Here is a 26,034-nt window from a genome sequence, read left to right on the forward strand (position 1 = left end):
CTTGTAGGGAGACCCATCTGTGCCTGCTGTTGGCCGGCCTCACGGGTTCTATCCTTAAATAAACACAGAGCCGGCAGCCCAAACGCTGTCCAAGCAACTCAGCCACTCGCTCGTTGTACGTGCTGCCCTGCCTATGAGGCATTACTGCCAGGCTAGAGGCAACAAATTCCATCCTTTGCCCCAGCAAAGCGATCGCCCCTCTGGAATAACAAAAATGAGGAAATAGTGTCTGCTTGCTCTTTTTCTTCCATTCCACAATGCCAAGCGCAGTTCCTGCACAGATAGATACGCTGGGGTCGACATTCCCATATACCATGTAGTTCAGGCCTGCATGCACCACCACAATGGCGTCTTGCTGTGCCCACAACTCCGTGGGCACAGCACTATCACTATCACTAGCACAGCTGCTATCACGTCCTGCAGCATAATTACTGCTTTCGTTCCGAAATGTACTGCTCTGTTCCAGTTGGTCACCCTTAGTACCCGTTGTTTCAGGCGGTCCGCAATTTGATCTCCAAACACGAGGGCGGAACGGCGTTGCTTTGCTTTCTCTCTTGAGATGTCGTCGTGGTGTCCTACCCGTGCACTCTGTGCCAGATTGGAGGATGGCGACATCGTCATCACGTCCCCACTCTCCTCTGCCTGTGTCGAGTTGTGACCGACCGGTCGCCAGCCGCTTCATTTTCTGCTTCTTCCTGCTCTCTACTGCCTGAAACCCTGTCAAGTCATCCAGCTGGGGCTGTTGGTTCGGTTCACTTCCAGCTGCCGCAATCCTCTCTACGCTCTCCTGAACGATGCATGTCTCCAGAGGGAGCGTTTTGGCCATGACAGGCTGCACGTCGGCTGTAGTGTGTTCTTGCTCATCTTTCCCCTCATCACCCTGCCCAATCTCGCAAGGCGTTTGTTCATGTGTCGGGCAACATTTTGAGGCTTCATAAGCGACCCTCAGCTCTGCAGCTTCCACCTGTAGGGCCTCGCGCCGGTCACACTCCTCCCGTGATTTTTCTTCACAGCCGTTTCTGGCAGCTGTCTCCTCATCCAAAAGCACGCTCAGGTTGTTTACTGCGAGTTTGTAGTCATCAGTCATTTGTCGCATCTACACTGTGAACTCCGATCGGAAGATGCTGATCCGCTCACACCCTTGACATACAAAGGTTGTCAACGCATCTGCCTCGGCCATTGATTCGAAAGAAGTGTCACACAGCTTCACCCATGCTTTACATACTGTGCACATGACCCATTCACCGATAGTGTCATCGCCACACGTCTCCCTGCCGCAGTGTCGCTTTGAGGTGCGACGTGCTTGCGGAGGAGGTCCAGAGCTGTGACGGCTTCTCCAAAGCTCGGTTTTGTCAACTCCCCAAAACCGTGCAGCTCGTGCTCCTTGTCATCGCAGTCAGCGCCTTCACTCATGACCGAATTCGCAACGATCTCGGCAATGCTCTGGCACTCTGAAGTCACGACGGCGGCATCCACAGCGACGTAGTCGTCATGTGACTCCTGTGGAACCCAGATGGCTCTTGATCACAAGATAATTCCGACTCTTCAGCCTCCGTGGCAGTTCCCATTTCTTTGTCTATGCGGAAGCCACACACAGTGAAGCAGTGCTGTGCATTTGACGCGCTAACTGCAATCCACGCTGAAGCAACATAGTGGATAGTGTAAAGTACTGAAATAGCCATAGGTTGCTGTCTGCGATCAATACACGCGAGACAGCGCTTCACAATGCATTTCCTGTAGGCATGCTTTAGATTCTTTATGATCCCAACATCCAACGGCTTCAAATGGCTTGTAGTGTTTTGTGGGAAGAACACAAGCTTCATATTCCAAAGAAATGGCAGATCTCTCGGGTGGGCAGCACAGCTTTCCAGAAAAAACAGAACATTTCTTCACTGGGAACACATCTTGTTGTCGAAGTACCAAACAACAAATTCTTCGAACAAAGAACACATCATCCACGCAAGACTGTTGCTTTTGTAGTGACATGGCAGCAAGCGAGCGTTCTTCAAGCACCGTGGCTTCAGATATCTTCTAATTACCCATGGCTTTAGCTTGTCCGAGCCATCCATGTTACAACAAAGGAGCACTGTCAATTGGTCTTTGCTGCATTTGCCTCCATGGCATGTTTCGCCTTTTAGGCTTGACTTTGATGGCTGCACCCGAAGGAAAAGGCCCGTTTCGCCAGCATTATAAATGTCACGAGGCTCATACCCATCAATTGTAGCTGAAAGTGTGGCATTCCAATCATCGACTGTTTTCTAAGTTGACACTTGCTGCTTCTCCGCTTACCGCCTTATAAGCGATGCCGTGCCTCTTTCAAAAACGGCTGAGCCAAATTCGATGCAGCGAAGTCTGTGATGCTCAATCTGTTGGCTATGTCCATCGCCTTATCACGCAGAATGCTCCCGTCGAAGTTGAAACTGGCAGAGCGAGCTTGCTTAAACCAGGTGAGAAGTACCTCGTCGAGGTTTGCATACTTGGCGCCAAGAGCCTGTTAAAGCTTGCGTTTTTCTCCCTTTTTTGCACCCTCGAAATGTGTACTCTCCCTTTGTGTAAAAGTGTTCGTCTGACACTAAACAGGCGCCTTTCAGTAAATTATGGCCGACGACAGCTCCTCCCCGGGCCACCCACTGCGAGATGGCGTGGGAGATGGGCCAACGCCAGGACAAGCGGACCGCGGACCTCCTCCGATCTGAGGGAAAAGGAATGCGGGCAGTACGAACGGGGAGCCCCATTGATGCGCATGCCTCTTTCCGAGCTCTTGCTCCCCTCTTAAAGAAGTTGTATTGGTTCATCAATTGTTTGTTGTAAATAAATGAAGTTAGTTAAAACAACAACAGCCTAAACGAAGTGAATCAGTTACAACACCAATCTTTTGGTGCCGACACCAGGGAACGGAATTCAGGACTATTGACCAGACCCAGCGACTAAAACGACCAACGACAGCAGCGACATGGATGTTCTGAGGAAAAAGAGAAAGACCATCAGAAGCCAAGCGACGTGGCTGACCAAAGAAACGGACAACATCTTGGGCGCCGAACCACCACCCACCATCGAAAAGGTGAGCGTTCTCATAGAATGTTTGCAATTGGTGAAGCAACAGCTTAATGATGTGGACGCGGCAATTGGACCCAACGTTAAAGAAGATGAAGCAGAAGCTGAATTTGAACAAGTCATCAAATATAGTGACAGAGTGACTACCTGCATCTGCCGTCTAAAACTGAAAAAAGATGAAGCCGAACAATCAAACAGGACTCAGGAGATCCAGTATTAAGCTTCAATTAGTACCAGTCCCGCGGCTCAGAAAATTAGACTTCTGAAGCTGGAACTGGCCAAATTCGACGGCATGCGAAAAAACTGGCAGCCTATCTTGGAACAGTTTGAGGTGGCAGTCCACGAGAACACTGAGCTTTCCAACATAGATCGCCTTAATTACCTAAAGACGCTGCTGACAGGGGAGGCCAAGGCAGCTATCACCGGATTGCAAGTGTCAGGTGACTGCGACAGCGACGCGATCAACAGCTTGCAGCAACGCTCTGGGGATCAGGAAGCATTGATTCAGGATCACATGCAAGGCCTGATTGATGTGAAACCTGTGTTTTCTGCAAAGAACATGGTAGCCTTGCGGCGGCTATATGATGCAGTACAAGTTCACATGCGGGGACTCAAGGCTAGGCATTGAGGAAGCTGGCTACCAGGCGATGCTGTAACCCGTCCTTCTCCGTGCTCTGCCGAAGGAGTTGATTCTGGACTTTCATCGTACATAACATATGCTGAGGCCCACAAGGCAACGGTGTCAACGATGGGCGATGATTCTGGGTCAACGAGCTCGCCATCAGACACCGCACAGGTGACACCTCCGCAGTCTCTGCTTAGGTTTTTCCACTTCGAGCTGCAGAGCCGCGAGAGGACGATGGAGGATAAGCCCGACGACATGCATGGTAGGCCTACATCTCATTTCGATGGGCACAAGGCACGGTATCAATGAGGAAACTTTCATCCTTCTTCTGCCTCAGCCCTGCATGAAGCAGCATCCTGCATGGAATGCGTATTCTGCAAATCGAAAGGTCATGACAGCCAAGAGTGCCAATCGAAGATGTCAGTCAAAGAAAGAAAAGCAATATTAACAGCTAAAGGCGGATGTTTTCGGTGCATGAAGCACAGACACCGTTCAATGCAATGCAGAGTCCATATGAGCTGCAAAAAGTGCAAGCGCAGACATACGGCAGCGTTATGCGACCCTGCAATCAACGAAGCCGAGAACACATGCTCGGCCAACGAAGGGGTGCAACCAGTAAACCTGCATGCTTCAGGATCAGAAGACCCCTGTCACCACACCGTCCTAATGCCTACCGTGACAGCCCTGAACAAGGGAAGTAAATCAAGAAAGGTTTTTCGAGTTCTCTTTGACAGCGGCAGTCAGAGAACATTCATAACAAAAGACTGCTCTAAAAAACTTGGTTGCAAATTGCTCGGAACAGAGATACTGTCGATTGGTGTTTTCGGAGGACAGCAAAAGCAGCGCACATTGCGGCGCGTTGAGGTGTGCCTATTGGCAAAGAACGATCTGAAAACTCAATTCAAATTTGAAGCCTTGGAAACACCTACAATATGCGAACAGGCCATTCCTAGTCCAGATATGCAAATTATGGAGACTCTCCATGAGCTTTCTTTGCCACCGCGTGACGAATGCTGTTATCCCAATATGGCAGGGATCGACGTACTGCTGGGACAGCTGGGACAAATTAATAAACAAAACAAACGTAATAGAATCACTACACCATGAGAACAAACGGACTCACGTCGGCGACCCCACACCCTCCTTTCGCCTCCAACATCGCTGTGCGTCTACGGTATCGGAGACAAATAGGTCATCTAACGGAGGCCAAAGGGAAAGCATTTGCTTAAGCAATGCCGCCCACACTTGCTAATCAAGATCATAAGAGAGAGAGAGAGAAAGTTGTTATTTTGGGAGTTTTTAACTGGCAAGGTTACAAAACTGGGCGACAGACTAACAGCCCTTGAAACATTGCTTGGCTGGGCAGTGCAGGGGCAAACTTTATTCCCCTGCAAAGATGTCACTTGCGCCCATGCAGTCGTACTAAGAACTACAGTTGCAGACCAACAAGTTGAGCCTGTTTTGAGACGTTTCTGGGAGCTAGAAAACATTGAAGTCTCCAACACACAGGAAGATACCTCTGACAAGTATCTCTGGGAATGCTTTACCAAGACCGTGAAAGTTGTTGATCAGCGGTATGAGGTGAAGCTTCCTTGGAAGGAGCAAGTCGATCTTCAAGATAGTCGAGCAGTAGCAGAGATTCCGCCTGCTAGGGAAAAGACTGAGCAGAACGCCTGCTTTAATAAGTCAGTACGATGCCGAAGTGTGAAGCTTGGTGACCGAAGGCATAGCGGAGATCATGCCCGATGAGGCTTGTAACGACGGTCAACATATTTACTATATGCCCCACCAGCCTGTACTTTGTGAGAGCAGCAGGACGACAAAGTTGAGAATTGCCTTCGACGCGTCGGCTCATGAATTGGGAGCAAAATCTCTTAATGAAAATTTAGAATGCGGACCAAATTTAAATCCAGAACTTTTTCGGCTGCTGCTGAATTTCCGACGCCATCGAATCGCACTGGTGGCCGATGTGGAGAAGGCATTTCTACAAGTTAGGGTGGCTCCTGAAGACAGGGGTTCATTGAGGTTTTTGTGGAATGAAAGCAGCCCCAAGATGGACAAACCACTCCACAAAACCGTAGTGTTAAGAATGGCACGCGTGCCATTCGAAGTTACGTCTAGTCACTTCCTGCTGGCGGCGATGCTGCGACACCACTTTGAGAGTGTCAAAGACCAATACCCCGATACTGCTGAGCTTCTCAAGGGAAGCATTACGTCAATGACGTGCTGTGTGGTGCTGCCAACGATGAAGAAGCCGCAGAAATCTACGAGCAGGCGAGCAGCATTTTTGAAGCAGCCTCAATGCGTTTGCATAAATGGGGATCGAACAGCGAGAAGATGAACTCAATTTTCTCAGAAAGTTGCCCGAACGAAAGGCCGCTAAGTCAGCCAGCGGACTTGTTAAAGGTGCTTGGTCTCACACGGCAGGCAAACAAAGACGTTCTCACTTTTTCCCTGGACCCGATCATTGAATTCTTCAAGGAAAGGATAAATACCAAGCGCTTCGTACTGCAAACAACGGCACGATTGTACGACCCTTTTGGATTTTTATCCCCATACACGATGAGGGCGAAGGCGCTATTTCAAGAGATTTGGAAAGAGAACCTTTCGTGGGACCAAGCGCTGCCAGGTCATATATTGGAAAAGTGGATCAAGTAGTGCGAGGACCTTTTGTCCCTTAACGATCTCAAGATTCCCCGTACCTATGATGCAAACAACGCAGGAGACCCGGTGCGGAGGACGCTGCATATATTTGCAGACGCAAGCGCAAAGGCTTACGGCGCCGTAGCCTACCTTTGCACCGAAAGCAGCACTGGGCAGTGCACATCCACCTTGGTAATGTCGAAATGCCTTGTGGCTCCAGTAAAACCTGTCACACTTGCAAGGCTGGAGCTGATGGCTGCATTGCTGGCGTCACGACTTTGCTAATTTTTGAAAGACAGTCTTGAAGTCGAGATTGACAGCTTGTATCTGTGGACGGACTCCATGATCACTCTGAGCTGGATCCGTGGAGATGCGGCAAGGTGGAAGGAATTTGTCAGAAACCGCGTCACTGAGATTCAGCAGAACACGGAAGGCACGACATGGAAGCACTGCCTAGAAAAAACGAACCCTGCTGACCTCGTGACCAGGGAATTGACAAGTGCACAACTGAAATCCAGTGAGCTCTGGTGGAGCGGACCACAGTGGATCACAAGCGCAGCTGAGAAATGGCCGGCCGAACCAAAACCGGCCGACTTCACAGCTGAAGAGCTTGAGCAGAAGAGGGATGTAGGTGTATTAAGTTCCACCTGTGATTAAGAAGAGGAGTTGTTGGATCTGAAAACGTTCAGCTCCGCGTCGAGAGTAAACAGAGTAACAGGTTGGATTTTCCGATTTGTGCGAAATTTGTGGACTGCTGACAAAACATCAGGCCCTTTAACCGCGGAAGAAATTGAATGTGCAAAATCATTTTGGCTGAAAAGACTCAGAGGTCTGAATTCTCCGAGGAACTCGAGAGCATAAAGAAAGGCAACCACATCCCGACCAACTCACCATTGAAAGATTTCATGCTCTGGATAGATCAAAACGGCCTACTGAGAATTCAAAGGAGGATCTGCTCAGCGAACACAACGCTCGATGAGCGGCCCCCAATTGTGCTTCCCAGGCAACATCGATACTCATCTCTGTTGGTGCACCAAGCCCACCGACAGTTGCTCCACACAGGCGCCAGGGACGTACTTGTGCAGCTATGAGAGAAGTACTGGATTGTGCGCGGCCGTCAGCTGGTGAAAAGTGGTGAGGTCGTGTGTGGTGTGTAGGCGGCATAGTGCTTCCCATTTCGATGCCCCGACTAGGCTCCTTCCACCTGATCGAACGTACCAAGCAGACCCGTTCCAGGTCGTGGGCCTGGATTTCGCCGGACCCCTCATGGTGAGGGAGAACAGTCGGACGCTGAAGTCATACATTGTGCTGTTTACATGTGCTGTGACGCGGGCCGTGCATCTTGAACTTGTTGTGGACATGAGTACTGAGAGTCTAATCCAGGCGTTCCGACTATTTGTGTCGCAAAGGGACTTGTGCCGAATCATTTACTCCAACAATGCTCTTTCGTTTAAACGAGCCTCGAAAGATATGGGCATTTTGTGGAAGCTCCTGCGACACCCTGACACACAGGATCATTTTGCCAATTAAGGCATAGAATGAAAATTTATCGCTGAGTGCGCGCCGTGGTGGAGCGGGTTCTACGAGAGGCTAGTCCGTAGCGTGAAAACCGCGCTGAGGAAAATGATCAGACCCCACTGCCTAGACGCTATTGAGCTGTCAACTGTTTTGGCCGAAGTAGAGGCAGTGATGAATTCCAGAACCCTCACGTACATTTACGAGGACACTAAGGACGACGCCCCACTGACACCGGCTAGCTTCTTAACCGGAAGACGCTTAACTGCTTTGCCTTCGCCCGAAACACGAGCCATCGAGACGTCCGCGGCTTCGCTGCGTGCGCTCTGGAAGAAAAGAGGCCAGATGTTGAACTTGTTTTGGCAGGCATAGTAGAGAGAATACTTGAGGCAGCTGCACTCTGCGTATGCCTTTAAGCAGAAAAATTTCGCGAATCCTTGAGTAGGAGAGGTTGTTTTAGTCCGACAGAACCGGCCGCGACTGCTCTGGAAGAGTGGGATCATCGCTGCCATATATCCTGGGCGCGACGAAAAAGTTTGCTCGTGTGAAGTCAGGATGTCGCAGGAGAGCGTGATACAACCTCCCGTTCAGCTACTGTACCCATTAGAGTTGTTCGAAAACGTAGAATGAGCAAGCTCATTCGGCGGGGCAGTGTTGAAACTTGTGTTTTTCTCCTTTTTTTGCACCCACGAAATGTGTACTCTCCCTCTGTGTAAAAGTGTTCGCCTGACTCTAAACAGGCCCTTTTCAGTAATTTATGGCCGGCGACAGCTCCTCCCCAGGCCACCCTCTACGGGATGCCGTGGGAGAGGGGCCCAACACCGGAACAAGCGGACCGCGGACCCCCTCCGATCAGAGGAAAAAGGAATGCGAGCAGTACGAACGGGGAGCCCCATCGATGAGCATGCCTCTTTCCGAGCTCTTGCTCCCCTCTTAACACCTTAAGGGCCAAATAAATAAAAAAATTATGTTCCCAAATTGCCAAATTTTTTTATTACGTAAAATGCTTCAGTAACGTGTTTGAAACACAAAAAAAATTACAGAAACAATTGCTGGCGGATAATTATATTTTATTAGTCATTACCTGCCCCCTTGTGCAATACTCCATACCTTACACCTTTGAGGAGCATTGAGAAATAAAAAAATTCTTGGAAGTACAGATAGTACAAAGTGGCTTAGAGCAAAAGATGCACCACCATTGCTTGTAGATGCATTCAAACTAGATGAGACCACTATCCGTGTACCAGCATTCGAAGCATGACCCTGCGCAGAGGGCCTTCTCGCACCACCTGCACCAGACCCTTGTTTCCTTGCGTATGTTTTTCCCATTGCAGTCTCGCTTCAGGTAGCACACTACACAGCGGTGTGTCGGTTCTTTCTTCTTCTCTGCTGGCGGGATGTGCGACAGAAAGTGGCGCTCACCGAACCGCTTCATATCCAGGGGTCGTCCTGGCAGAAGATGGAACCAGGTAAAACCATGGAAGAGTGGATAAAACTTAAATGGCGCCATGACCGGCGCAGCGGCCGGCGGGTTGGAGGGAGGGGTCGGCGGCCGCGGCAAGGTCCGTGCATGGCCGCGCGGCGGCGGCTGCCTGCTCTCTCTTCTGCGCAATCTCCATAGCTTGCAACTCAATACTGTTAATTCCAACCCTGTTAATCTGGAAATAGGGATAAGTACTGTCGGCGCGGTCCCAGCCAATGCCCATAAAAGGCTATGATCTGGGAAGGGCACTATGGGCTAAACTTTTTTTTTTTTTTTTTTTTTTTTTGCGATAGCCATCCATCCTTCTACCCATCAGTCGTAAACGGAAGCACGCGAGTCAGCTGCGATCATGACGCCAGTTTTTAGCACCGTTCGTTCGGATGATTGGAGTGGCAGTAGAAGGCGCCCGCCCCAGTTGCTCATAGCATGATAAAGCGAACATACTGAAAAGGAGGCTTGCACAACCGGACAAGCGCTGGCACTTTGCCAAGTTCGCTTCCCTCCCTCCTGCCAGAGCTAAAGACTAAAGATAAACACGCTGTTATCGCTGCGCAGCATCTTGGCGCACTGCCAAGAAATGTGTTGTGGTCCATGTGCCAGTGAGAAACGAAATGAAGGGACGCGCTAACGACTGACGCATTTTTTTTTTTTTTTTCAGATTCGCACGCACAAATCGGGGCTGGGTGGGTTCATTATGCGAGCGAGTTCGTTACGCGACTAAATACGGTACGTTTACAGTAATACAAATGGTTCGGGTGAGTTCTTTCGAGGCCATTCGATAATTCGAACATCGGATAATTCGAACTTTTTTCCCGGTCCCGTGGAGTTCGAATTAACGAGCTTTTACTGTATTTCAGCATGCTTTGAGATGATGTTAAGCGTAGAGGGTTGCAGACCAAGGTCTTTTGAAATATCAACTCTCTTCTGCACTGGCTGCCTGTCGACTGCGTTCAGTATGGCCAGCTTTTCCTCAAGGGGAGGCGTCTTTCGCTTGCGCGACGCCATTGATGCGATCGAAGCACAATGAAGACATTACTTTGACAGTTCGGCTGGTTCAACAGTGGAGAAAAAAAAATGAGTTCGAGGTTATAGTGGCATAACGAGTTGATGGCATGGCCATCTAGTGCCAGCCTATTCAACTCGCGCAAGGCCCATCCGAATCTACCTTAACTCGTGTGGCTTCTTACTGCCAGTTCCGTAGCTAAACCTGGCCAAGACTTGTCAAAAGCCAAAATGGCAGGTGGCGTGCGTTGCTCGGGCGGATTCAGGGAGCCAGGTTGCGACGTATCATGCAGTAACATTTTCACTGCTACAACATAACAGCGGAGTTCCCAATACATTGCATCCTAAGGGAGCTATGTCCGGACCAGATGAAAACAACGTAACAGCAGAAAAAACGCAGCAGTGAGGAACGAACCAGCGCAGTACTACTGTATATATAATACTGCTCGAACTGTCAGTTATCTGAACGAAGCTTTGTAGTTGCAGCTGTAAGCTGTGGTCTTAGACTGGCACCCATTCTCATCAAGAAGCAACCATGTCACAAGATTTTTTTTTTTTTCCCCGATCAGTTTTATACTAGTTCTCAATAGTAGGGCATTCAATAGGTGCCTCTGTCCATACGTTGTTGATACTCTGAAGAACAAAAATAAGGCCACTGAACATACATCAAACAATAATAGCGTCCAAAAACAACACTGAAAATAGGAACAAGGATCACCTGTGAACGCGTGCTAAAGGACCTGGTTAAATTAGCAAAGACTCGCTGTCCGAATAAAAGTCCGAGCTCCCTGTATTATCACCAGGCTCTTCGCTGGTACTAACATGCAAAAATTTTGAGCAACAACAAACTGAAACTATGTGCTTTTCTTTTTATCTCCACGTGTGAACAAGACGCCATGTTTTTTTACAAAAGTCATGTAAGCAGATCAACAATTTACCTCTGATAAAGCGCCTTGCAGTCAAAAACATCATGGAAGTAAAAATTTGTAGTTGTTCAGCAGCCCGCTAAATGGCGCCACTTGTGTCTTTGGCGCCTATTTCAAATTTTGCAGCGCATGAACTCATTCGATGTTTATGTTGGGCGGCCTACAAGAGTGATAACGAAAGACTTAAGGGTACAGAGAAACAGCGTTAATGGCTCCTGTCAACAGGTCCTCTTGCAAATCCCCGCTTGCTTACACGCCCTTTGCTGCTCACTTAATCACTAACCTCTCAGATAGTGCCTCTGTTATCTCGTACATATTCATTAGCATACAGCTGTAAGCTACCCATTGATGTGAAAAAGCAACCTACATAGACAGCTATAAGCCCTTCTCACCAGAATCCTGGAAGGTTTGATTGCTATCTCAAAAGAGAGGCCCAAGTAGGCACCGTCTGCCATGTCATATGGTCTCGTGACGTCACGCACGCAACCCACCGACCAGTCAGTACCAAGCTAGGTCACCTTCCATTTACCATCTGCCAGAGTAATGACTGTGATTTTTCGCTCATAACGCCAACAACACTGAATTTTCTGCAGAATGAGGCCTTTAAAGTTGTCTAAAGCAGAAAGTTGGGTAAGTTGGTGTTTAGATTCAATAGACATAGTTCTAGCACTTTTTTAGACAGGGACGAAAGGAGAACACAGACAACACAAACGCTAGCGTTTGTGGTGTCTGTGTTCTCTTTTTGTCCCTGTCTAAAAAAGCGCTAGAACTATGTCTGTTAAATTTAAAGCTTTCGCATTACAAAATGCGCAGTCCCCATTACAAGATGTCAATCACAGCAACAGTTGTGTTCTCAGATGAAATGCTGCAGCAGACTGCTGCAGTACAACTGTCATGGTGAGTAGATGAGCACTCAAGCGGCATTCTAGTACAATAATGCATTCAATCATTTCTTTTTATGTAAGAGGGTAAGCTACCAATCATGAGATGTTGAAGCAGCTATGGGCATGCTTTTCAGGAAGCTATGGCTGAATATGACCTTCCTGAATGTGCAGGAGCCATCCTTAGGTGCTTAAGCCTGCCACTTATGCTCACAAGAGGATGACAAGCAGTGCAATGTGAGTCCTAGTGGCAGTGATGAAGCCTTTGCGTCTTTCTACTTAACTCATGCACAACACAGCTGAATTGTGCCCAAATTAGTGTACCTGCGAACTCTGTGCTGCCCATGACTTGCTCCCATAACCGGGTGCACGAGGATCACCATAGGGAACTGCATGTCGCCCTCCCTCGGGATGATCTGAGGAGAGGCCAGATGCTGTTGCAGCTGATCCTGGCGCTGACCACTCCAGTGGCACCAATGGGATGGAAGACTCTGAGCCGCGTTCAAAGTCAGGGGGTCGCTGCGGAGGTTCTGCCAGAGATAGCAACAGCAGTCTTGTCACTTTTTTTTACTCTACCAACATTGAAAAGCATACACTTGAGATGCCGCACAAGCACAGGACACTGCATCAACGATGACAGGCCAACAGAACAGAGCACACTACCTTTTGCATTACAAACAGTACTCATTCGATTTCACCCAAAAAAGAAGAAATGTACACTGGCTTCTTCCTTTGGATTGTACATACACAACCCAAAGCTGGTGTGCTGTAAAAATTTGCACAAAGAAAACAAAAGAGAAGTTGTTTCACAAACTACCCCTGCCACACTAGCAGCAACAGGCAGATCGGGCAGCCACACTGATGAAGTTGCCTCTAATACTTAACCGTCCTTCACCACTGGACCAAAGTACCCGCACCACCACATTAGGCTAGCACAAAGAGAGAAAAAGCAGGATAGAAAAGCACAATGCAAGGAACCTTTGGGTTGAGCAGAAGCAAGGAAGAGGAGGAAGGGAGTACGCAGGTGATCCTGTAGACAGCCTGAGGGCATCCAGCAGCAATGAGGTAAGCACAATTCCTCTCGACAAAGGCGAATGTTCAAAAATCAACATCCGTAACAAGCAGCCAATTCCACTCCTGGGGCCCTTGTCCAGACTACCACCAGAATGCTGCTGCAAGGTAGGACCCAGAAAGCAGAAGCGAAAAGAAAAGGTAAAGGGGCAAACATAAGATGAGGAGATTGAGGCAAGGAGGAGCTGGACAGCAGAATAGCACGAGGCGGTTACGTTGAGGCAACGTTACTGCTGGGACAATGTGAGACTTCCTCACCCTCTGTGTTATTAACACTGTCCAGCCAGGATGCAACCATGGTGCACAATTTCCACTTGGACTTGGGTATGCCTTCCTTCACTAGAGTGGAGGGAGAAGGGTCGTACGTAACAAGAGCAGGAAAAAAAAATACAAAAAGAAGAAACAAAAAAAAAAAAAAAGAAACGGGATGAAAAAGAAAGCGGGCACAACCTCAATGAGAAAGCGAAACCACTGCTAGAGTAACTAAGTTTGCTCAGATATCACCTGTAATCTTAACAGGTGCAGGTGTCTGAAATCTGACAAAGAACAAATGGCAAGAGAATTAAGCATACATAACTTATGCAAGGCTAAAAAAAAAATCAAAACATTACTCATGTCCTTTTTTCTTGAAAACTTGTAAAAACATTTGGTGTAATGCATGTTTTTGACATATTTGTTCTTTGTTAAATTTCTACTGAGGGTCTTTAAGGACAAAAGGGACAGGCAGAAAAAAACAAAACAGGCAAGACAAAAAGTGCCAGGTGGCCATAAGAAAAGTTACATGAATAAAAGCACTAAAGATTGGTTAGAAACACTGGCAAGACACAAACTAGCAATATATTTCCATATCCTATCGCTCAAAGGAATGAACCAGTTCTCTCGTCTAAAATATTAATACCAAGAGTAGCATAACAAACTTGTACACCTGATACGTGGGCCCTTCAAAGCCCTTCGACTCACAGTCTATTGATGCAACAGCCAATTGAATACTGCTACTGAGCAGTTAAAACTGCTCAGTAGTTTATGACTTTAACTGAGAGTCTGTCGAGTCAGCAGAGCAGCACAGAACTCACCAAGATTTCAAAGAGCTTAGGGCAGCGGCAGCTCCATTCTCAGAAATAAAGCACACGTAGCAACAGACGAGGTAATGAAATCAGAGCAATACAGCCCTTGAAAAAGCAGGAAACATTGAAATAAGCAGAATATGCAATAGGAAGAAAAAAAAAAGACAAGCCAAACCTGAAAGCACTGCAGCAAGTATAATTAACATTATTGCCAGCGATACAAAAACAACAAAAACCAGCTTCCTAAAAAGTGCACCAATGCGACTGCAACTTAAGAGTTATTTAAAACACTTTGTTTTTAACCTTTACCGTTCAGGCAGGATGTCTGTATTCATGTAAAATTATTATAGTAGGATACAACTTCCAAAAAAAAGACAGCAGCTGCTAACTATGTGCAGTAGTATGTGGCATGTGTATTACTCCGCTGAATGGTAAACAGAATCAGTTTCTGGTATTTGCTTGTAGCAAACAAGCCAAAGACATTGAAATTCTAGAGCTTATAATTTGATCTGATGCTTAGCTTTTAAGCTTGAACAGTGGTCTACCATCTGTCACAGAGGAGTTGTGTGTGTCGGTTACTGCAGACTTGAGCATAACTCGGCAAAATAATGAGCGCTCAATCAGGCTCACTGACAAAATTCCGGTCAACCTGCAGCCTCAATCAAACTCACTCTCCTACACACTTGGGCTCAGTGAACCCAAGAATTTGAACTCATTAAGACGCACAACTCTCTCGGACTTGCGACTGAACCAAAGTCAACCACTAAATGTGACTGACAACTCACTTCAATTCGTAACTCATTTGGGCTCACTAATTTTGACTCACGGCTCATCTGGACTCACTCATTTCACTCAAAAGTCACTTGGACTATCTCACCGAGTTGAGCAATGCTGAGCAATTTCTTTAACCCAAGTGGTAGTTATCTTTAAGTCGGAGGCTTTGTCTTCTTTTTTTTTTGTGCTTTGGCATGGTAGATCAATTTTCATGTGAGTGAAGTGCCACGCATGATTTTTACTTTGATTTACTTTGATTTTTACTAGGCCTCTAAACAAAATTGTACATCAGTGGCAACATTCAGCGTAAGTATAATGCACAATATACAACAGAAAGTGAGTGCAGGAAAACGTTCCAGACTCATTCACGACTCAGATCATGCCTGTAATGTCAGTCCAGACTCTCTCACTATTCAAATCATGATGTGAACGTGGGTCCGGACTCACTCATGTTTTAGGCCATGATCTGAATGCAAGCATGAGTGAGCCCGAGTGAGTCTACTCACGAGTGATTCTGCTGACCTATGGATTTGAGTTGTACCAGACTATAGTAGCGACGGCGGTGCCGCAACACCTTGGTATGCAATGATAAAACTTCTTGACATCAATCAAGTAAACTGCACAGCAGTGGCACAACTCACAGTCTTATCGCGATTGAAGATCTCAAGGACTCTCAATTCAACAGTCATTTGAAAGTGCCAGTGTAACAGTGATAAAGGCATGTGGACATTCTACCACTCATCACACATGCCCCCCATTAACAGTTTCTAAAGTAACAGGCCACATCCAAATATTCATGGTCTTTTTCTGCAGAACAGCAAAGAAGCAAGTGAAAAGTCCAAGGAAATGGAGCACAGTAAAAGAATAGCCTGGATCATAAACAACAGTACTATATAAGCAGTGCATTATACTTGCTTGCACTCATGACACCACAGTTGCAGAATGACAAAATTTCCCAGAACCATTAAATCTTTTACATTTGCTAACCTTTTATTATTACTGAGTCTATGAACCTCCATGATAATAAATTTCAGCCAGAGAGCCACAATGTATGATACAGCAAGGCTAAAGTCCGAATCACTGCTTCTATGATTGTTGGCAGATGTACAGTCGTGAGCAAAAGTGGTATACAAAGCCGGTGACCATGCTCGGGAAAATTGCATTGAAATGCCATCTAGCGACAGCGTCAGGAATAGTGATAGCGACACATGCATGTGGATAAAATGGGGCACCGCCACTATTGCCTCAATCTCAGATAACGGCTGAAGAAAAAGTTGGCATGCAGTTTTCTGGAGATCCGTCACCGGCTGAGTGTTGCATACCACTTTTGCTCATGACTGTACAACGGACAAATGCTTGTCAATAGTGTAGCTCGCAGTGGTTCTTACATCAAAACAGCATGCTATGAACGTGTCTAATATACATTTTTTTTTCAAATTCCATGGGGTGTGTTCATGCAGAGTTACACATAGGAATGTGGTTTGCAGATATTTCCAATTCCATGCTATAAGGTCCACCTGCCCCTATTACAAAAATCTCAATGCAAGTTCTAGAAAAGCGACAGTTGGCTCAAGGCAATAGACCAAAACCAAAGAATTAAATCAACCTGCATACGAAAAAACAAAAATGCCTTGAAAGCTGTCGCGTGTCTAACAGTCCCAGGGGTGGAAGCAAAATCGAGCCTTTTCGAGCAGCTCAGGGAGCAGTAATATTGTCGCTTTGAAGCAATAAAATGTGTTTTATAGCACTCTATGTTTTGGAACACTTTTCTAGTTTCAAACACCTCTGATAATTAAATTTTTCTATTCCTGACATACAAAATCCTCAATTTTATTCCGTTTTATCTAATTTTCTATGCTTTTCTGACTCTGTATGTACTTCTGGCAAGACAAAGAAAACGACTAAAACATGCAAAATGTGTAAAATAATGCAGGCTGACTTAAGGGGGGACATCGGGTCTTAAAACTAACTATTATTTACTGCCCAAATGTGATGAAACCTCACAGAAATGTTCAGTTTTTTCTGCTGATTTCAAATATGCAAATATTTCTCTTCTGGGGCAATTAGTTCTAAAGGTATTAGAGAATTATTGCTATTGTCTTCTCAAACAATAGAGGAAAAAATGCTCATTAGAAATTAATTTTTAATATACAGGTAGATACTATAAAGTATAAGGAATGCAATGTTGGAAGCACATTTTTTATTTTCACTTGTAAAACTTTTATATCTTAACTTGAAATTTTTACACAGTTGCCATGCCTATGAGTGCGAAGTTCAGTGGGCTGCTAAATCTGTATTATTAGCTCAATTTTAAAACTGCTTCCAACATTGCACTCCTTACACTTTATAGTATCTATCTGTATATTAAAAATTAATTTCTGATGAGCATTTTTTTTCCTATTGTTTAAGCAGACAATACAATAATTCTCTAATACCTTTGAAACTAATTGCCCTAGAAGAGAAATGTTTGCATATTTAAAGTCAGTAGAAAAAACTGAACAATTCTGTGAGGTTTCATAAAATTTGGGTAATAAATAACAATACCAATTTTAAGACCCCATGTCCCCCCTTAAGCAACAATTCAGAACAGACTAGCAGCAAACAGAATGCCTGCTTGTGTACTTGATAACTGGACATCAAGTTTGGCCTAAAGCTTTTGCCTATTTTGACTTGATAAAATTCAAACGTGAATTCAAACGTGGAATCTACCCCTTCGATGTGCTCAAGCAACGCTTATAGCCTGGAGTTCATATGAATGGGCACTTCATTTCCGCTCTCTATATTGTGCGCATCTTCCCGAGCACTGGTTAGTAGCGCCTTCAGGGAGGACAGATGGCACTGGAGGGTAGCCTTTCTGGCAGTTATTATGTAGGCGTACCCCTTCTCCTAATAACCCACGGTAACGCTGGAAAGCCGACCCTACAAGCAACTTTAATGTGTTACGACGAAGCTAAACAAAATAAGTGACAAAGCCCGTTTAAAAGGTTAGTCATTCTCAAACATTGCAAAACGATAGTACGGGCTCCCGACTGCTTACAGCTACTTAACTATTTAAAAAGAAGCCCTTTTTGGAGCCTCCAAACTGCTTTCCTGGCACGTTCGGTAGCTTAAAGTGCGCAGCCGCATTCTGAACAATCAGGACCACACGCCTAACTGACAAATATTTCTCTACTAGCTTTTAAGGCGAAAGTCTTTCATGGCTCGTAATGAAAATCTCGCATGCACGAGATCTGTTTAGCAGATCTGTCCACAAGGCGTGTTCTACTTGTCTAGCGTTCCTGCAGTCTCAATGGCAACGTAGAGGACATGACGACAGGCGATACCATATCGCTAATTCCACACTTGCAGGAGCACTGCAATGAATGCATGCCAAGGAAGCGAAACTTCCACTGTGTGGCACGAGCCCTGACCTTGCTAGCAAAAGCTATAGAAGGGGCATGCTGTTAACCGTGTGCAGCAGCAATGCTCAAGCTTTAGCATTTCTCCAGTGCAGATTTTGGAGGGCTCTCGGGAAGTTTTCTCCACGTAGCCTAGTTAGCTGACCACACACAACACATGGCTTCGACAAAGTGCTAATTCCAATAAGCGAAGACACGTAGCATAGAAAAGCATTGTGGATGACCCAGAAACTCTGCGCTCGTCTTGCTGGGCTGTGCGTAGCGCGCTATGATAGGCAAGACAAACTTCACTGCAGCTTGCCAATATCATTGGCTAATGGCAAAAGGAAATTAAGATTGGCAACAACTTTATTAATGTCCTAAGCCAAGCAATATATCTCCAACAGTAGTCTCAAAACTGTTGCAAAGCGCCCCATAGCCTAACAAGAATATGGGTACGCCAAACTCAATATACATAATTTTAACGCCGCGTGATGCACTTGAATGCTTGCGCTGTGTCAAGCGACAAGCCGGCATCATTGGCAACTGCGCAAAGCATAGTTTAGATTAGATACAGCTGTAATAATGTGACCAGCCATGCTATATATGTCGAAGAAAGGTGCCCCCAGAGCCTGTCAAGGATATGGGTATGCCAAACTCGATATACGGGGTTTCAGTGCTGCGTCTGGGCTTTACAGAGCGAGCAGCGACTTAAGCATAGGTTAAATGGCAACACAAATAAGAGAGGCCGTCCTCACTGCCTTCTCTACAGTAGATGCATAGCGAGGAGTCAGTACCACCCTTTCATAATATTTGAGACTGACACACCTCTAAAATGGGTATTGCTACATATTCGGCTTAGCTTCGCCACAGCACATTAAAGTTCATTGCAAAGTTGACTTTTCTGCCTTGCATCTGTTGTTAGGAGAATGGCCACACCTGCCTAATAACTACCGCCATTTCAACCTTCAGCTTCTTTATTTCATTGCCTGCTGCCAGTAGTTCGTTTTTCACAAGAAGGTTTCTAATGATTGGCAGCTTCGGCACATCACACAATAATACTTCGAGCATCTGAAACAGGCCTGACACGATTGTCATTGACAAGGAGGCTCGATGTGTATGAGGTACCTGCTTGTTTTAAAAGCAAGAACATTACAACAACTCGGGTAAATTTTAGAGCCGGAGAAGTTTCCTAATAGCACGTGGCAGTTTGTGCTATCTGCTTCGCTTGCTGTTCTCGCTTCTCTCTCTATCGTTAATTTAAAAGGCTAGGAGGAGGTGCCATATCACATGCACAGTTCATTCTTTAGCAATTAATCCCCTCCAATCAGTTGCAGCTAATAAGAAATTTACCTGCGAACAAATATTTATTATGCTCCAAGTTTACCTAGCTTTCAAAATTTTATTTGTATTTAAGCCCAGTGCCAGATGCATTTTTGCCCCGAGTGCACTGCCATCGTTCCAGTGTTCCGCTAAATTTGATAGTAAAACACCCAGGCAGCTTGTTTGTAGCAGTTTTGGAGCAGGATGGAGCAAAGCAAAGCAATTTGGAGCAGAATGGAGCAAACAGAGCAGCATTTCCACCCTGCAATTCTACTGGCTTTATTTAAAGCTTATCCAGAGCCTTATTCTCGGGGAAAAAAAAAATTGCCACAGTTCAAAGGCAAAAAAGATTATCAAGAAAAAAAATTGCCACCTGCATCTTTTTTTTTTTATTTAGTTCTGCTGCCCTCGTCTTCGCATGATTTTAATTTTCCAGAAAATGACAGGTACAGTGTTTATAGGTGGTCAAGCAACAATATGAAATACAGGTGACTGGAATCGCATAAGCCACACCTAATAAATAATGTGCGATCAAAGCCTTTTGCCCTATTGCTAAGCATAATAAAGGGAAAGAAATGGCAGCTTGGTGGGTTATTGCAACAGCCTTAACCAGTTCGAAATTTTTGAAATTATTTCTAACAAGATCAAGGATTAGATTAGAGTTCCCCTGTAATTAATAGCAATAGTGGTACCAGCTGCAAAACCTGCAAGTCAGCTTCCCTGAATGGCAGCTTATACTTAATTTGGGGCAATAGTAAGGAGCAGCACAAGCACATCATACAGCAAGCAGACAGCCATGTTCCTCGCCCCAGGGTGCCAGTTTAGGTGTCAGTGCCTCCCTTTATCCCCCGCGTCAAGAACACCTGAAAACTTGTTCCCACAAAATGCCCTGTGCGAACGGAGACCACGCACGAAGCTATGAGGACATAGTGGACTTTAACACTACGCCTAATTATTGCCCTGAAGGTGGGGTCAGCCGCCATTGTGCCTGAATTTCTGCCTTACAAGGGAGGCTGGCTTGTAGGTTTTGCAAGTGGTCTTAGTAAAACGTGGGCGATCCCTTCTGATGCCATCATTTTTATTACACATTTGCTTATCATGCACTGAAGTGTCGTGAGTGCATACAGCAACAGTAGGAAAAAAAAATGACAACTTCACTTTCTTTTCCTTTCTTCTTTTTTTTTTTTTAAATATAGTATGCACCTCGCTAAACAGTTTTTCAGAAACCGGTGTTCAGTAAAAAATCCAAATATATGTGAGTGCACTCCTTGAGAAAAGCAGCTTGATGGCTTGTTTTAAAATTCAATAGTTAAGCTTTTTGTCAACGAAGAGTTGGTAAGAAGGTAGATGGGGCCCAGCTTACATTTAGCACCAACTTCAGAAGCCTGCACACTGACAGCTGAAACACTGGCAGCTGTAACACTAAAGATACAGATATGTGAGGCATGTGGAACCTACTCCTGCTACAAACCAATGAATTACAATCCTATTTAGAAAGTTACCTGAACGGTAGAGCCCAAGCTCCTATCCCCTTGTAGTCTTCCAAAAATGCTGCACATACTACATCGATCAATGCGTTCAATAATTAACAGTGGGCACAACTACTGGTCACCAGTCATGGGCAGTATCAAAGATGCAAGTATCTTCGATACTATCTTTAGATACATTTTGTGTATCGGTATTAGGTATCGTAGGTGGAAAATGAAAGTATCGGAGTATTGGTATCGAAAATACATTTTTAAAGTATCGTGTATTTTAAAGATACTCGATACTAAAAAAAACTTCAAATAACGACACCGCTGTAAGACTTTAGGTTGCAGGCGCTCGTTCAGACAGTAGTACAGGTTTTAAGAGAGCTCGGCTTGTAGTACCACCTGAGTTCCCTACAAATGCCCCGGCCTCTCAGAGTCAACTACATTTGCAGATTCCTTTTCTTTAAAACTGAAAAAGGCAATGGTAAGTAGGTGCTTACGAAGTGCTTTACTTTTGAGCACAGAGTGTGTTCCACGAAGCTGCTAGCCTTTAACAGACACACACAGAAATATGAACAAAGCAGAAACGCAAGGCGAATACGCAGTAGGGATCACGCACACTGCTGTATCCGCTCTTCCCACCCTCTGTCATCCGCGCCCCGTCTCTGCGGCGTTTGATTCTCGTCAAGCAGTGCCCTCAGTGTTCTGTCGGACGCAGGAACTTATGCACAACCCAAACCCCTGGGCTCCGCGTGCCGGCTCTGTTTGCCGGCAAGAACACAAGCTTCTAAGGCCTCAGTCCACCCCGATGCAGTCGGCTAACCACATTCTTGTAGTTAAGGTGTTTGAAGGAAAACAAATCCATCCTTTCTAACTGCACAGAGAATAGGCTTCCACTAGACTTTTTTTTTCTGGAAAAAATATTACATTTAAAATTTTATGAAATACACGACATGAAAGCTATGAATGCAATTTTCCAGCACAGTTCAAATAACAATTTATGCGTTGTCAAACAATTTTTTTGCGAAAAACATTTGAGCAAACCTTGAATAAAACTTGTGAATACATTATCTTAAAAAAAAACAACTAATTTTTGAAATATGCCAACTGATTGACACCATATTAGCCACTTTCTGTTAGAAAAGATACTTTATCTTTTATCTACAACCAGCCACAGTTCTGCAGCGACGCTAGTGAACCTAGAGTTTCTTAACTACCTCCATTATGCTTGAGTCAACGCGGTTCACCCTTACACGGTGATAAAAGGCATCTTCATCTAAAACAACACTGGATTGTGCTCGTGTGCATATGTAGAGGCTTTTCTCATTTGCGTACTTTTAGCACGCCCACATCGCGCTCTTTCCGGATAAATAACGTTCAGCCACTTTATTTTTCTTGTTTTCAATCTAGCTTTTAACAATATGCAGAGCTTCGAAAGTTGTAATGGCAATATAATGCCCAGTTCTCCAAACGCACTCAGGTTGCACCTTTGTATTTGTATGTATAGCCAAGTGCTCACAGGTCGGTTCACATGAAGAGCATTAGTTCAAAGAAATATTTCGCTAGGCTGTTTGTGGAAGCAATCGCTTAACTGTAACCATGTGTAACCATGGCTTCAATTCAATGTGAAGTTCTGACCCCCCCCCCCAAGGACAGCTGTACAAAAAATAACTCCGAGCTGGCGTATTCGTTAAGCCCTTTAAGAAAAACTACGCCAGAGGAATGCTCTAAAGATTCCAGAAAGCACGGTAAGATTTCCTAATGCCGCTAATCGTATTACCACCTTTATTATGCTAGGATTTCAGTGATGTATTGAAGTATTGACGATACAGTACCAAGTATCTGTATCAAAACTCGATTTCAATCCGGTATCTTGTATCGGCATTGGAAATAGAATTTTTCAGAGTATCGAGTATCGGTATCGCAGATACTTTTTCGAAGTATCTTGCCCAGCCCTGCTGGTTACCCCAAAGCTAAAAATAACTAAGGTGTACTAATTTGGCATACAATGTTTCTCATTTCATCCTTAACAATGAACAACTTGCTAAGGAAGCTACTAAAACACTGGGTAAGTTTTATTATTATTATGCTGTGCTTGCTAAAAGCAAACCCAACTGTGTTTCATGTGCTCTGGCTTTCTGTGCTTCTCATACCCAATAACAACACTCAGTAAAAGCAAGCAAATAAAGTTAAGCATAAGCAAACTCAATCTTTACTATGTAAAAAGAACAAGACCTTACCATCCAGAAGTATTACCACACGCCAAAAGCCTGACAAAAGATCAGTTCTGCCCTCTTTATAACGCAAAATTCTCATAGAATTACTGCAATGGATGCAAACAAGCAATAGTAGAAGATGCAAACGTATGCGAGAGCACACAGCGAGTTCAAACACAACAACATTAAAGGCCCTATTCTCCAGGGAATCTGGTGTCAGCGTTGAGAACAAAAAAAAAAAAAAAAAAAAAAAAAAAACCATGGGCATGATTCTGGCTAATGGTAGCTGGCAGACGCCTCTTCTATAAGAGAGAGAGATCAGAATCCAGCCTTCTAAGACCCTTGGATCCGGAGTGAGGTACACTGCACTAAAGCCACACAGGGACATTCAGACGGCTTGATTAAGCGGGTCTTCATATCTATGTCAGGTGGTTTTTCATGCAATGAGCTGCTGACGACCGTATGCCAATGAGCATGTGTGGACTAACCGAGGACCAAAGTAAAAGAATAGTGATTAAACTAGTAGTAACGGTCATGTATATGAATGAGGACACGCAAGGGGAGCTGGCAAACAGGATCCATAACAAAATCGCACCGTGCCTTGGCATACAGTTGTAAACTACCACACTATGTAACAGGTTACCTGGCATAGATATACAGCCACGCTTAAAAAAAAGCCATATGACTATGCCTGCATGGCCTAGGAGTAGAATGTCTGATTTGGGATTCAAGGACCCCAGGACTGGGCTCCCATCTCACCCTCCCAAACCAAAGTAAAAGCCCTGCCAACTCAGCTACGTCGTGTGGTCACATGCCATTACACAACTCGCGGACCAGTCAATGCCAAGCCATGCCATGTGCCAACTATGACTCGCAAGAGGTATGCCCATGATATTTTTGCTCACAACACCAACAACGCTGACAATGCCAACGCCAAAAGCTGGATTTTCTGAAGGACAGCCTTTAATGCTACTACATTAAAACTTGATGCGTTACTTCCGAGACTGCTAGTTCTTTCCTATTAGTGAGCACATACAAATCTCCCAATAAACAGTGAAACCTCGTTGTTGTGTCTGTCCTTAGTTCAATTTCTCGGTTAAAATGCCCAGTATTATCAAGGATAAAACTTTCCCACAATGATCACTGTTTTTCTTCTAGTCAATACGTTCTTGGATATGGTTTTCAGGAAAGCATGTTCATAACATTGCCAAATTTTGATCCTATATATTTAACAGCCAACAGGAGATACACTAACAAACGAGTGGGCTGATCCTGGGAGCATGTGACATAATGACATAAGGAGAAACACAATGGCAGTCAGCCAAAAAGGCAGCTTCTCTGATGCAATTAAGTGGATTGGGACAAAGCATTCACGAGAACATATGAGCAGGCCTAGCCTGGTGACATCCAAAATGGTGATAATGCATTGACGAGCAGGTCGAGAGTGAGATCGCATGACAAAGCAGGGCAGCGGCCACCAACAGCCAGAATGGCTTCAGTGCAAACAATTAGCGTGACAGTGTGAAGCATTGGAAAACAAGTACAGTGACAGTGATGATGATCAGACTACTTTGCCACTGTCAGGCCTTATACGTCGCAAAGTTTCTTTCGCACTAAAGACATCGCAAATGAGAACAAAAGTCAAAAGCACTACAAATGATCTTCAAATTTCAAGCCAAGGTAAGTGGAAGTGTTCTTAAATGCTTTTTAAATTCATTCTTGAGCCACATTTTTCAAAACCTTAGTGGCTTGGATGATGTGTTTTCGCATTTTCCCAGGTACACTTTTTTTTTTCCTGAGTTAAAAATGCACCAACGAGGTTCCACTGAACACAGCTGAACTTAATCTATTAGTGCCAAGTAATAACTTTGCCTATATAAGTTCACAAATAAATTCCACGATCACTTTGACTTCAACTTGTCAAAGGTTCTCAAGAAAGCAATAAATTGTAAATTCTTCAATTTATTATTTGTTCACGTTTCAGTAAACATTCCTAATAAAATGAATATTAACCACCACAAATTATACAGTAAATTTATTTTGCCTGATTCTTTTAACTGAATAACTAAAACATATACTGACAAAGGTATGTACCACCTAATTTCTTATTTGTCTCATGTTCATATCTCCTCTACACACAAATTCAGGAATGTAGCAGATTGTTCAATAAGCATTTCAAATCTCCATTAACTGCCCACTACAGCTTTCAACCTTATGCTTCCAAACTTTATTTGCCCAAGAATAATGCGGATGAAGTTATTGTAAATAGTGAGACAAGCTTTTGAAAAAGTTGATTTGGCTCTTATGACATGAGTGCAGCACAATCAGACCAGGCTCACAAGAAAGATGATAGCATGAAGGCAGCCTCTGCTTGAGAGCTTTTAACACTGTGCTGAAGCACATTAACGGCGTAATCAGTTACTGGCGACATGAACTTGAGGCCCTTTGCCAAACAATGCGGCTAACAAATATACAGAAAAAAACTGCACAGTGCTCAGAGGACATCACCTGAGACTAGAAGAACTGCTTCCTACTCTACCCATTATAGTATGAAGGTTTTGCAATGTCATAGTCAAAAACAATAAGATGTCAAATATATGTTTTGGTA

At 44.9% G+C, this 26,034-nt stretch overlaps 1 protein-coding gene across 7 annotated transcripts in view; it reads right to left on the bottom strand.

Moving 5' to 3' along the window:
• The window catches only part of vir (VIR_N domain-containing protein), a 228,572-nt gene that overhangs the window by 170,034 nt on the left and 32,504 nt on the right, over positions 1–26,034 (bottom strand). For 6 of the 7 annotated variants that reach the window (XM_084588114.1, XM_084588112.1, XM_084588108.1 and 3 more), the window contains exons 6-7: positions 13,459–13,539; positions 12,454–12,659 (exon numbers count right to left, since the gene is read on the bottom strand). In XM_084588114.1, coding sequence (XP_084444240.1) covers positions 12,454–12,659; positions 13,459–13,539 — 287 coding nt within the window. The remainder of the gene's footprint in view (positions 1–12,453; positions 12,660–13,458; positions 13,540–26,034) is intronic. The other variant, XM_084588113.1, reaches the window with a different exon arrangement.

The sequence above is a fragment of the Amblyomma maculatum genome, chromosome 1 (assembly GCF_055883805.1).
Source record: "Amblyomma maculatum isolate TAMU_Amacu chromosome 1, ASM5588380v1, whole genome shotgun sequence".
Lineage (NCBI taxonomy): Eukaryota > Metazoa > Arthropoda > Arachnida > Ixodida > Ixodidae > Amblyomma > Amblyomma maculatum.